General features: G+C 36.6%; 1 protein-coding gene across 3 annotated transcripts in view; it reads left to right on the top strand.

Moving 5' to 3' along the window:
* LRRK2 (leucine rich repeat kinase 2) overlaps positions 1–13,111 on the top strand; it is a 155,875-nt gene that overhangs the window by 57,058 nt on the left and 85,706 nt on the right. For all 3 annotated transcript variants that reach the window (XM_082665511.1, XM_082665512.1, XM_082665513.1), the window contains 4 exons: positions 1,652–1,780; positions 1,855–2,025; positions 6,424–6,682; positions 10,678–10,866. In XM_082665511.1, coding sequence (XP_082521637.1) covers positions 1,652–1,780; positions 1,855–2,025; positions 6,424–6,682; positions 10,678–10,866 — 748 coding nt within the window. The remainder of the gene's footprint in view (positions 1–1,651; positions 1,781–1,854; positions 2,026–6,423; positions 6,683–10,677; positions 10,867–13,111) is intronic.

The following is a 13,111-nucleotide window of genomic DNA, read 5'->3' on the forward strand; positions in this document are numbered from 1 at the left end:
TGTGTTTTATTGTTAGCTGCTTACCTAGTAATTTTGCCCCTTGATTTCTTTTCTTGCAGTGAAACAATATTTTAAACATTTTTCATCAAGCAAAATTTAAAATGGGATCTATATTAACTGTCTATAAGGAATCCAAGATACTGGTTTAAGATTAATTTAGGGGAGATTAAGAAGTAAATTGTTTCAGAGTGTTTTTCTTTTAATGTTAGCAAAACAAATAGTTTCCTTAAGAGTTTCTGCCTTGGTTGTGGTTTTTTAGTAATGGAGTTAACAATTTTCATAAACCAAATATTTTCATAAATGGCAGCCTTCACCAGGAGTGAAAATGTCTAAGCTCTAATCTTTGCACAGACATTATTAGTAAATGTGATAATGCATGTAAGATTTTAAATTTTAAAGTGCTGAACACACAAGCAAAAATGTGTTTTAGAACCAAAATGTCTTTTATAAATCTGCTTTTTTTTTTTTTAAATCTGCTTTTTTAATGTGCCTCAACCTAGGCTGATTAAAGCCAAGGCAGAATTGATTATAAGTAATCCTAGGGAAAGGAAATTATTTTGTGCAGGTATGAAGGTGTCAGTCAGTATTTATTCATCTAAGCATAATTTTAGGATTTTTATAGTAGAGGTTGTAAACTGTTGACCAGTGGGCTAAATTTGGCTTGTCAACATATTTTATTTGGCCAGTTCAGTGTTTATAAGTTTTTAACTTGAATTATATGCCTTCTATGCATTTGCATTACCTGCTTTGCTATTGCATTCATTTGAGTTTGCAAGGACCTCTGCTCTAGAGGTTAGTGGACCACATGCCGCTCAGACCTGTATAGATTAATACTATTTCTCCTGTCAAATGTTAGGAAGCATTTGTAGAAACTCAGCCTCTTATGAGCTCAAAATAATAATTTTAACATTTAGATGATTTCATTAATATATACTAGAAAGATAAAAATTTTTAAAGTTAAGTGGATCTTTGGTGAGTTTACCCAAGCTATATAATAGTCAAGTCAGAAGTTCACAACTCTTGGGGTGGTTCTAAAAAGTAATGATGTACTGATCAGTTCTTTATAAATGATTTGCTATAAGGATGTAAATCTCAGAGTGTCTTTAGAGCTTCTCTCAGATGCACTCAATGTGAATAAAATCTAGGAACTCGCATTTGTCTGAGGTTAAAATTTAAGAAGATAGCACAAAAATTTTGGGGGAAATGCTAAGCTATCTAGAGAACCTGATCTGCAATCTTGTAATAAACAATTCATATCACTGGTCTATTTGGATTTGTGGCACTGCTGACTCTGCTGTTCTAATCCTGATTAGTATCTGGCTTTCAACCTGTAGGTATGGCTTCAGGCAGGGAATCTTTAAAAGGCAAATTTTGGTGTATTAGGTATTTTTCCTGCTTTGCTAGATGCTAGTTTGTTAACTAGCATCTTATTCTCTGTGCACCTGCTTATTTCTTAGTAATGAGAGAGCAAGGTGTATTTGTTTCATTGTCTCAAGATTTATAGCTTTAAAGTACAAACCTAATAAATACATCTACTTAGCTAAATGAACATCCAAGGTTTTAAGTACCATATACAGTCTCTCTTTTACATTATTTATTTATTTATTGTCCACAATTGCTTTGTTATTATTATTTTTGATCACACTTTCAGGGATTTCGGACAATCTTGACGGTACTGGAATTGTCAGTGTCTTTTTCCAAGCTGCTGGTGCATCATTCCTTTGATTCAGTAATATTCCATCAGTTGTCCTCCAACATCATGGAGCAAAAGGATCAACAGGTACAATGTTTTTCACCTGTATTCTAACTGTTACACATTTAGCTGACTCTAATCCTCACTTCCGTTCTCTTTAGTTTCTAAATCTTTGTTGCAAGTGCTTTGCAAAATTGGCCATGGATGATGAGTTAAAAAGTGTGATGCTAGAGAGAGCATGTGATCAGAATAACAGCATCATGGTCGAATGCTTGCTTCTGTTGGGAGCGGATGCCAATCGAGCAAAAGAAGCAGCTTCTTTAATTTGTCAGGTAAATATTCAAGGACTCACTTTTGTTTTTTTCTGTTATTTGACTCTGCCATTGTATAGCTCTTATCTACATCCTATTATTCTACACTACAGAATTTATCAGTTTATTGAACAAATGCTTGTGATTTGTAGGAGTTTAGATTCACAGAATTTCAGAGGTAATAGGTCCCTTAGGTGTTATTACCTAATCATTCATTTTATTTTTCTACCTAGCTTGTTAAGTTGATAAATAACTTTTCAAATGTGTCTCCTACTATGCATCTCTGTGCAAATCGTTCTCCAGCCACACACCATACAACACATGGTTTTATCTTGTTTTGATCATCTTTCAGCTATTTTCTCTGTTTTCAGTTTCTCTCTCTAGAAAATTCTCCCCTCAGGGCTACCACATGTGGCCCTGTAGGCTGTGTACTGCACACTTTGGGGTGCTGTACCCATTGACAACCCTGCTGTGGGCCACCCTGCAGTTGTGTGGCACTGGGCCTGCTTCCCTTCTCTCCCTTCCCTCATGCACTGTGCAAACACATACATCAAATTCTGCTTTGCCTTCAAAATCTAACCTAAATTCCTTCTCCTCAATAAAGCCCTCCCCACACTCCCAGACCTCCATACAAAATATTTACTTCTTGTGTAAGTCCGTGACAGTTTATGTACACTCTTTATATTTTGTGAGTTATGTGAAAGTAGAGATGTACAAGGTTCATCTATGTATCATTCAGAATATCTAACTCACTGCTTTACATACAGTATGAATTCGGTACGTATTTATCAGAGTGTATTACATGTTATTTCAAGTTTGTCTTCATTCTATAAATTTTAGCATTTATAATAGCATTCGGGAAGCACTACATATATTTTCTGGTTACTTAATATTTCCAACAAAGCAATTATGTAGTGATTTAATATACATTATTAAATAACCAGCAGAGTGCTGTGTTTTCCAATAATTTACTTTTAAAGCCTTACTTTATTTAATTTCCCAGTCACCTATGGATTCAAATCAATTTGTCAACTGTAAGATTAAGTTAGCACCTATTAGCAATCTACCTAAAAAGAAACTGAACCTGTAACTCATTTTCATGCAGAATTAATTTATGCCAAATACATAATCAAATTATTTAAATTAGTCATATTTTCATTTAAGCAAGCAACATTAAAAATAGTTGCTTCTCTGTTATTAAAGATAATTAAATTATTTTCCTCAATAATTTAATATGTTTTTATTGTGTACCTTTTGTGTGATCTTGAGATCATTGAGTTAATGTTACTTGGATTGAGAAGAAACTTCCCCTTCAGATTTTTCCTAGGGACACAACATAGCTAAAATCACTTGAGTGCAATTACTCTACATTCACCACAGGGAGTGCTTTCTACTTTTCTCTCAATTTATCCAAATATTTCTATACAAAAGGCTTTTTACCTTATTCTTCTTCCCAAGTTCTTTTGGACTTAATGTACTTATTTATATCTTTTCTTCTTAAAATCAGATCTTTACATCCATGGGTGTATTAAATGTAAAGAATTTATCCTAGTTGTCAGAGATTATTTGTATCTAACATGATAAATGTTGATTAAATATTGTGGGTAGATTGATTGAACATACCTTATTTTGTACCACTGTAAAGTAACATAATCAAGACTATTCATGCACCAATGCTGCATAATTAAGAACTATTCAGAGCAAGGACAGATTTAATCTTGTTAGGTTTTCTGAGGTGAATATAATAATAATGTAATGTACATGACTGGTAGAGAAGAATATGGAGGATTAATATCGGGTGTGAAAATGCATGAATGGAGACCTGAAGATGACTCATCAAGTCATGGTGGGAAGAGCAAGGATAATGAATTGTGAATAAATATAATAGCAGACACTTCTGTGGTGTTCATTATCACCTGGGCCCTGCTCTGAGCCCTTTACTTAATAAAACTCCTCACAACAACCTTAGGAATAAGTCCTAGTACTATCCTATTATGCAGGAGAGGAATTGAGGCACAGAAAGGTTAAGTAACTTGCCTGAGGACACTCTACAGGTAAGTAGTGGAAAATCTGCCTGCTTTAATCTTTTGTTTACATAACAGATTCATGATAGTGGTGGTGGGGGGAGGGGGTTGTACATTCATTACTGAATGCTGGTTTGAAATATTAGGATTTGATTGTGGGCTGAATTATTTATAAATTAGAATATGAGAGACAAGATGGCAAAGGATAGTAAATTACAGTTTGATTATATTTGAATTATCCTCATTATTAAAATGCAAAACTGTGTATCTGAGCAGTATTTTTTTTCCTTCTCATGAAGTTGAAATTACTTTCATAATTTTATTTCTTTTGTCTGATACTGTTTCTTATATATTTATCTCTTCATGGCACCATATCCCTGAAATCAGCTTGGATAGCTTGGGTCCCCTGAGGAAAATTCTGCTATAAAATGTATTGAGCATCTTCTCTGTGGAAAGCACAGTGCTAGATATTCAGTAAAGAATAGAAAAGGTGTTTCCTGTTTCAAGATGGTTTCAAAGTGTCTATTGGGAGATGGGGGAGGATAAAACATAAATCACCTTAATACAAGATAGGCAGTAAATGCCATAATTTAAAGATAAAAGATTTCTGGGCTCCAAGAGAAGAAATGAGTTTTTTTGCCCCTCCCTTCCTCCCTTCCTTCCTCCCTTCCTCCCTTCCTCCCTTCCTCCCTCCCTCCCTCCCTCCCTCCCTTCCCCTTCCTTCCATCCTTCCTTCCTTCCTTCCTTCCTTCCTTTAAAATTTCCTGTGGGCCCTTAAAGGATTTTAATAATTTGCTAAATTAAATATATTCCTTAGGCATTGTGCTAGGGTACAGAGGTACAAATTGAATTGCAGTAGCATCCATGCCTTTCATTCTAGTTATAAAACAGATAAGCATGTCTAGTTCAGTGTGCTAAGTGCTATGTTAAACAAAATGGGATGGGCATCGGAGGAAGAAGGGTGTGTGTAGCCTGGAAAGCTGATAGCAAGGACTTAATGTGCAAGAGAGTTTAAAACTGTTCCTTCAAGAATGAACATCTTTTTACTGGCTGAAGAACAGAATTAGATATTTGAGGCAAGAGAAATAGCATAAATGAAGGTAATAAGGTTTGAAAAATTGCATGTCGTATTTAGGGGAATGTCCTGGAGCAGAAAGGTGTTAGAAGATTTTAAAATAGGTTAATGACCTGATCATATCCAGACTAGAAAAGTACTATAGTGGCTCTGGGGAGAATGGGTTGAAGGTGGGTGATCCTGGAGACCTATGGGCACTAAGTTGGTGCCATCACACCACAGGACTGTCCCCTCAAACCTCTTGGACACACTTTAATTCTGAAGAATTCAGGAATTTTCCCCAAGCATCTTGTTCCACTGACCTGGTACCCTGAATCTTAGGGTCTTCTTTCCTTTTATTTTTTAATCCTTAATATTGGGTCATGAAAGGAGCACAGGCTTTGGAGCCAGCAGATTTGATTTCAAATCCAAGTCTTTTATTGACTAGCTCTAAGGGTTTGGACAAATCACATATTTTTCCTAAATATTCATCTATAAAATGGGGGTAATAATTTTTACAGTATAGGTTTTTTAAAAATAAGGATTGGAGGTCATGTGTTTACAGAAGTTAGCACAGTACCTGGCATATAATATTTATATTATCTATGACTTTGTTCTTCTAGTTGATAACATCACATTCCATAGCCTTTCAGAAGCTGTTGCTGGGTTGGGCCAGTGTGCTATGCTGCAGGTTGCTAAGGCTTCTCTCTGCTTACTATGGTCACTGTAGTTTTTGTAGCAGCTAGCATGCTAACCCACCTTGAGGACCTGCTCTGAAAACGTAACATTCAGGGAAAGGTAGAAAACTGAGAGACAAGATATGTTTTTGTGGAAATTAAAATTCTTGTCCTGGAAAACCAGAAGTAAATGATGACTGTCCTTTGCATGTGGCATTAGCAAATTTTATGATATTTATACTCACACTTAGTTATTCTGTGTCACGAATGAAGGCAGGGCAGTAGCATTTACTGTGTTAAGGTACTAGTTTCCCAGATGTCTTCCAATGAGCAAACAGAAGTCCAGAAAGTATGAGAAACGTGTAAATTGTTGGAGCCTCAGGTATTTTGACTTCAAGCCTATGAGTTTTATTTCATACCATGTTGCCTTTTTCATGGTAACTGACTCTCATGTGGCAGATTTATTTGATTTATGCTGCTCTGATATTTGTGGTGCTAATCTTATTTTATTTTCCTAATCTATTTCAAGGATGAGTTTTGCCTTATTTTGTTTCATTCTGAATTTACGGATGTAGCGAAAAATCACACCAAGTTTGATTATCAGTCTCTTAAAAGGAAAAATGACAGGTTGTTAATGTGCTTACCTTCTCTTTTTCTTTAATAGGTATGTGAGAAAGCGAGCAGTCCCAAAGTGGTAGAACTGTTACTGAATAGTGGATCCCGTGAGCAGGATGTACGGAAAGCTCTAACAATCAGCATTGGGAAAGGCGACAGCCAAATCATCAGCTTACTCTTAAAGAGGCTTGCCCTGGATCTGGCCAATAATAGCATCTGCCTTGGAGGATTTTGTATGGGAAAAATTGAACCTTCTTGGCTTGGTCCTCTATTTCCAGATAAGACATCTAATTTAAGAAAAGAGACAAGTAAGTATTAACAGGAAAAGTCTGTACAAGTTTTAATTTTAGTAGTATTTTTAAAAATCACTAATCTTTTAGTTATTTTTCATTCCAGTTTGGTTCAACTTAAGCCAAAAATATTGTAAAGGCTTGGATATCTTTTTTTTTTGTCAAGAAATGCTTGAAACTGACATTATATTTAAGTTCTTTATGAGCCAGCAAATACATATTTTATAAAGATAGAGCAAAACAGTGGGATCTTTCTGTCAGGTTTCTTTTCTTTGTTACATATTTTATTTTTTATTATAAAAATAATCAATGTGCATTTACAAATAGAAAACATAAGAATCCTAAGGAAGAAAATAACAACTTATTTTTTCACTTATAGGTAATCAATGTAGATTTTTTCCCTAGACTTTTTGTATGCTTACATATGAATTAAAATACGTTCATGGAAACATAAACACATATATACTTTGCATTTTCAAGTTAGTATACTTCGCATTTCACTTAAGGATGTAATTTCAAGTTAATATAGATCTTGTATACATTAAGTACATTGATGACAGTTACCACTAGCATCTATACTAGTGCTTTTCACATAGTAAGTGCTCATTAAATATAGTATAGGCAAATATAAAATTCGGTAAGAAATTATGTTGATAAGCATATGTGGAAACAGGCACTTCACACATTATAGATATGAATTAAAATCTTCCTCTTTTGAGGAAAATTTGGCAATATCCATTAATACTTTAAATGTACACCCATACTTTTTTGACCCAGGAATATGCTGATAGGGGTCCATGATACAGGCATTCTTTTTTTTTTTTAAATTTTATTTATTCATTCATTTATTTATTTTTTTGGCTGTGTTGGGTCTTCATTTCTGTGTGCAGGCTTTCTCTAGTTGCGGTGAGTGGGAGTCATTCTTCATCGTGGTGCGCGGGCCTCTCACTGTCGCGGCCTCTCTTGTTGTGGAGCACAAGCTCCAGACGCGCAGGCTCAGTAGTTGTGGCTCACGGGCCTAGTTGCTCCGCGGCATGTGGGATCTTCCCAGACCAGGGCTCGAACCCGTGTCCCCTGCATTGGCAGGCGGATTCTCAACCACTGCGCCACCAGGGCAGCCCCAGGCATTCTTAATGTGCACAAAAATTATGTTCAAGGATGCACATTAAAATATTATTCATAGGGCTTCCCGGGTGGCGCAGTGGTTGAGGATCTGCCTGCTAATGCAGGGGACACAGGTTCGAGCCCTGGTCTGGGAGGATCCCACATGCCACAGAGCAACTAGGCCCGTGAGCCACAGCTACTGAGCCTGCGCATCTGGAGCCTGTGCTCGGCAACAACAGAGGCCGCGATAGTGAGAGGCCCGCACACCACGATGAAGAGTGGCCCCCGCTTGCCACAACTAGAGAAAGCCCTCGCACAGAAACGAAGACCCAACACAGCCATAAATAAATAAATAAATAAATTAGAAAAAAAATATTATTCATAATAACAAAAAATTAGGGAAATACCTAAGTATTCCCCGAAAGGAACTATTCAAATTAATTATGGTATGTTCATGCAGTGGAATGCTTTGCATTCATTGGGAGAAAAACATCTAGCAAATCCAAATGTCCAGATATAGAATGCATTCTTTTTTTTTAAAATAAATTTATTTATTTTTGGCTGTGTTGGGTCTTCATTGCTGTGCACGGGCTTTCTCTAGTTGTAGCGAGTGGAGGCTACTCTTCATTGAGGTGCGCGGGCTTCGCACTGCGATGGCTTCTCTTGTTGTGGAGCACAGGCTCTAGGTGTGCAGGCTTCAGTAGTTGTGGCACGTGGGCTCAGCAGTTGTGGCTCCTGGGCTCTAGAGCACAGGCTCAGTAGTTGCGGCACACGGGCTTAGTTGTTCCGCGACATGTGGGATCTTCCCGGAACAGGGCTCGAACCCGTGTCCCCTGCATTGGCAGGCGGATTCTTAACCACTGCGCCACCAGGGAAGTCCCTAGAATGCATTCTTTTTTTTTTTTTGCGGTACACGGGCCTCTCACTGCTGTGGCCTCTCCCGTTGTGGAGCACAGGCTCCGGATGCACAGGCTCAGCGGCCATGGCACATGGGCCTAGCCGCTCCGCGGCATCTGGGATCTTCCCAGACTGGGGCACGAACCCGTGTCCCCTGCATCGGCAGGTGGACTCTCAACCACTGCGCCACCAGGGAAGCCCTTAGAATGCATTCTTAAGGGAAAAAACAGTTAGAGAACAGTGTTTTTAGTATACTAATATTGGTGAAAAGACAATTGGGATATGGAAGTCATAAGTGTTCGAATGTGAAAAGACCATGTTGAGAAAATAATCCAGAAATGGGTGCCCTGGTTGCCTTTGGGGACCTTGGAAACTAATGAAATATGATTAGAGTCTATGTTTTATCACTTCAATTGGTCTCATGCCAACAACCTGCTTACTTTAATCTTTGATCTCTGATAGAGAGGAATTGTGGGCCTTTGGAGAGGTACGAAGGGAGATATACATTCAGGGTATTCTTTTGTTTCTGTATGAAGTTTTTTACAAGTATTGACAAGTCTTACCTAATTTAAAAAATATAATGTCATTTGAGAGATTGGAGGGCATAGTCATAATTTTTTGACAACTGGTCTGAGTAAAGAACATTTTGAATTCAAAGCTTTAAAACATTTTCCAGGTACTATTTGAGTTACGCACACATGTTGTAATGTGAGTTATGAGAGTAATATTTGAAGAAATTTTCCAGGATATATGTAGGACAATGAGAACTCTGCCAACTTATTTCGTCAAAATAGAGCGTAATATAAAATGCAGTAAAATAGCAAGAAGAATGTTAAGAAGAATTTTGAAATTTCATCAAATTTCCTAATAGAATGAATCACTCAGCAAATAGTTTATAAAAATAAGAATATCATTGATTATCTTCTGTGTTCTAAGTGTTCTGCTAAAAACTTCACATGCCTCATATTCTTTAATTTTTTCCATAATCCTGTGCTGTGTATATTGTTGTCTTCACTTCCCGAGTGAGGACACTGACACTTAGGGAGCTTGTATAACTTGCAGGTGACTTGAGCACAGGCCTGTCTGGCTTCAAGGCCCAGACCTTTTCCTGGATCAAGTTAGTTTCATAAAGGTTCAGTTTTGTCACCAACACCAAAGCTTTGTGTAAATTTAAAAAAAAATTTAAGTTCATTGCCTGCTACTTTATACAGTATCATGATTGTAAAGTGACTTTGAAGTAAGAATAAAAAATCTTAGAAGTAGGAGACTATATAAGGAACTTTGGTATGATATATGTTTATGCTTGTATAATTATTGATTTCTAAAAATAGAACTACCGTACGACCCAGCAATCCCACTACTGGGCATATACCCAGAGAGCACCATAATTCAAAAAGAGTCATGTACCACAATGTTCATTGCAGCTCTATTTACAATAGCCAGGATATGGAAGCAACCTAAGTGTCCATTGACAGGTGAATGGATAAAGAAGATGTGGCACATATATACAATGGAATATTACTCAGCCATAAAAAGAAACGAAATTGAGTTATTTGTAGTGAGGTGGATGGACCTAGAGTCTGTCATACAGAGTGAAATAAGTCAGAAAGAGAAAAACAAATACCATATGCTAACACATATATATGGAATCTAAAAAAAAAAAAGGTTCTGAAGAACCTAGGGGCAGGACAGGAATAAAGATGGAGACGTAGAGAATGGACTTGAGGACACGGGGAGGGTAAGCTGGGACGAAGTGAGAGAATGGCATGGCTTGTGGGAAGCAGCCGCATAGCACAGGGAGATCAGCTCAGTGCTTTGTGACCACTTAGAAGGGTGGGATAGGGAGGGTGGGAGGGAAACGCAAGAGGGAGGAGATATGGGGATGTACGTATATGTATAGCAGATTCACTTTGTTATAAAGCAGAGACTAACACAACATTGTAGAGCAATTATACTCCAATAAAGATGTTGAAAAATAAAAAGTTGTTGCTGGTATATCGTTTTATTTTTAGATATAGGATCCACCCTAGCGAGAATGGTGCTCAGATATCAGATGAAAAGTGCTGTGGAAGAAGGAACAGCCTCAGGCAGCAGTGGGACTTTTTCTGAAGAAATACTTGATAAATTTGATGAATGGACCTTCATTCCTGAGTCTTATGTTGACAGTGTATTTGCTCAAAGTGATGACCTGGATAGTGAAGGTAATTATTACTAAACAATAGAGTCAGTTATGTTTTAAAACACTTACCCTCTGGCATTGAACAGTAGAAATTGAGACAAAAATCTGATTTACTTCATTTGGAAAATCTTGAGGAAAACTGTATTCATTAGTGGAAATAGTTAATGCTTACTATTACTTTACTACTACTTAAGGCAATGAAGAAAATGTATGTCTACACTTTTAAGTGTTATCATACTGCCCATAATCAGTGAGTGGTGGCTATTGCAGTGAAAACACTGACTCAGACTGGAATTGGATTCCATATTCCATCATCGACTAGATACTTCTGTGGTTTGTTTAAGCCCCTTACCCTTATTAAAGGCAGTGTTGCTAAACTTCCAGGATTATTTATAGGAATTTGGAAAAATGTATGTAAAGTGTCTGGGAGAGTGTTTGCAAATAGAAAGTGCTTAATAAAAAATATTTTTATCTTTATTAGAGTTAAAAATAATATTTTAATAACTCCTGAAATAACAAAAATTTAACATGGCAAGATATTAATGGCAGTGATTAAGGCTGACATTTAACATAATACAGTTTGGTAAAAATAGGGTGAGGTGCTTTTTTATTAAAATAGTATGATTGAAACCTTTGGGTGATAGAATAAAGACATTTGAGAGGGCAGAAATAAGAGTTATTCCAAAATCTCATGTCTCAAGTCCAAACATTCTTTAAAACCAACTTTATTGGGACTTCCCTGGTGGTGCAGTGGTTGAGAATCTGCCTGCCAGTGCAGGGGACATGGGTTCGAGCCCTGGTCCAGGAAGATCCCACATGCCGCAGAGCAGCCAAGCCTGCGCGCCACAACTACTGAGCCTGCGCTCTAGAGCCCGCAAGCCATAACTACTGGTCCCATGTGCTACAACTACTGAAGCCCACGCACCTAGAGCCTGTGCTCTGCAATAATAGAAGCCACCGCAATGAGAAGCCTGCGCACCACAACCAAGAGTAGCCCCCGTTCGCCGCAACTAGAGAAAGCCCACACCCAGCAACGAAGACCCAATGCAGCCAAAAATAAATAAATAAACAAAAACCCCCGCAACTTTACTGAGATATACTAATTTACCCATTTTAAGTATATGTTTTCATTTATACATCCATGTAATCATCACCACTATTAAGTTATGCAACGTTTCTATCATCCAAAAAAGTTCCTTTATATGTCTCTTTACAAAAAACGTTCCCCCCTACCTTGTCCCTTGGCAACCGCTGATTTGCTTTCTGTCACAATAGATTAAATTAGTATTTTCTCAAGTTTCATATAAATAGGATACAGTATGTCCTTTTTTATGTCTGGCTGTTTTCTGAAGTGGTTATACCATATTATACTCCCACCAGCAATGTATGAAAATTCTAGTTGCTCTGAATCCTCATTACACTATAACACTTAGTATCGTAAGTCAGTTTAATTTTAGCCATTCTAGTGAGGCTGCAGTCCTAGCTTATTTGGGTTTAATTTTCATTTCCCTGAAAACTATTGATATTGAGAATATTTTCATGTTCTTATTGGCCATTCATATATTGATATTTTCTTTGCAAAGTGTCTGTTCAAATTTTTCCTAACTTTTAATTGTCTTGTTGTCTTATGTTATTTTAAGAGTTCTTTTTATATTCTAAGTAGAAGTCATTTGACAGATATATGAATTACAAATATTTTCTTTCGTTTATAGCTTGTTTTTTCATTTATTAATATTATTTTTCAAAGAGCAGAGGTCTTAAATTTTGAAAAGTGCAGTGTTTCAGTTTTTTCTTTTCTAGTTTGTGCTTTTTCTATCCCATTTAAGAAATCTTTTCCTATCTCAAATTTGTGAATATTTTCTCTTATGTTTTCTCATAGAAGTGTTAAATTCTTAGCTTTTACATTTAGGTCTATAATCCATGTTAATTTTGGTATATAGTGTCAGTGAAGAATTGACATTTATTTTTTTCCACATAGATATCCAGTTGTTTTAACATCACTTGTTGAATATACTATATTTCCTCATTGAATTAATGGCATGTTTGTCCAGTTTAACTGACCATATAGGTGTGGTTCTGTTTCTGCATTCTTTTTTAAAAAAAATAAAAAAATTTTTTTATTGGAGTATAGTTGACTTACAATGTTGTGTTAGTTTCACATGTACAGCAAGGTGAATCAGTTATACATATATCCACTCTTTTTATAGGTTCTTTTCCCATATAGGCCATTACAGAGTATGAAGTAGACATACCTGTGCTATACAGTA

The sequence above is a fragment of the Grampus griseus genome (genome assembly GCF_964374135.1).
Source record: "Grampus griseus genome assembly, chromosome: 11".
Taxonomy (NCBI): Eukaryota; Metazoa; Chordata; class Mammalia; order Artiodactyla; family Delphinidae; genus Grampus; species Grampus griseus.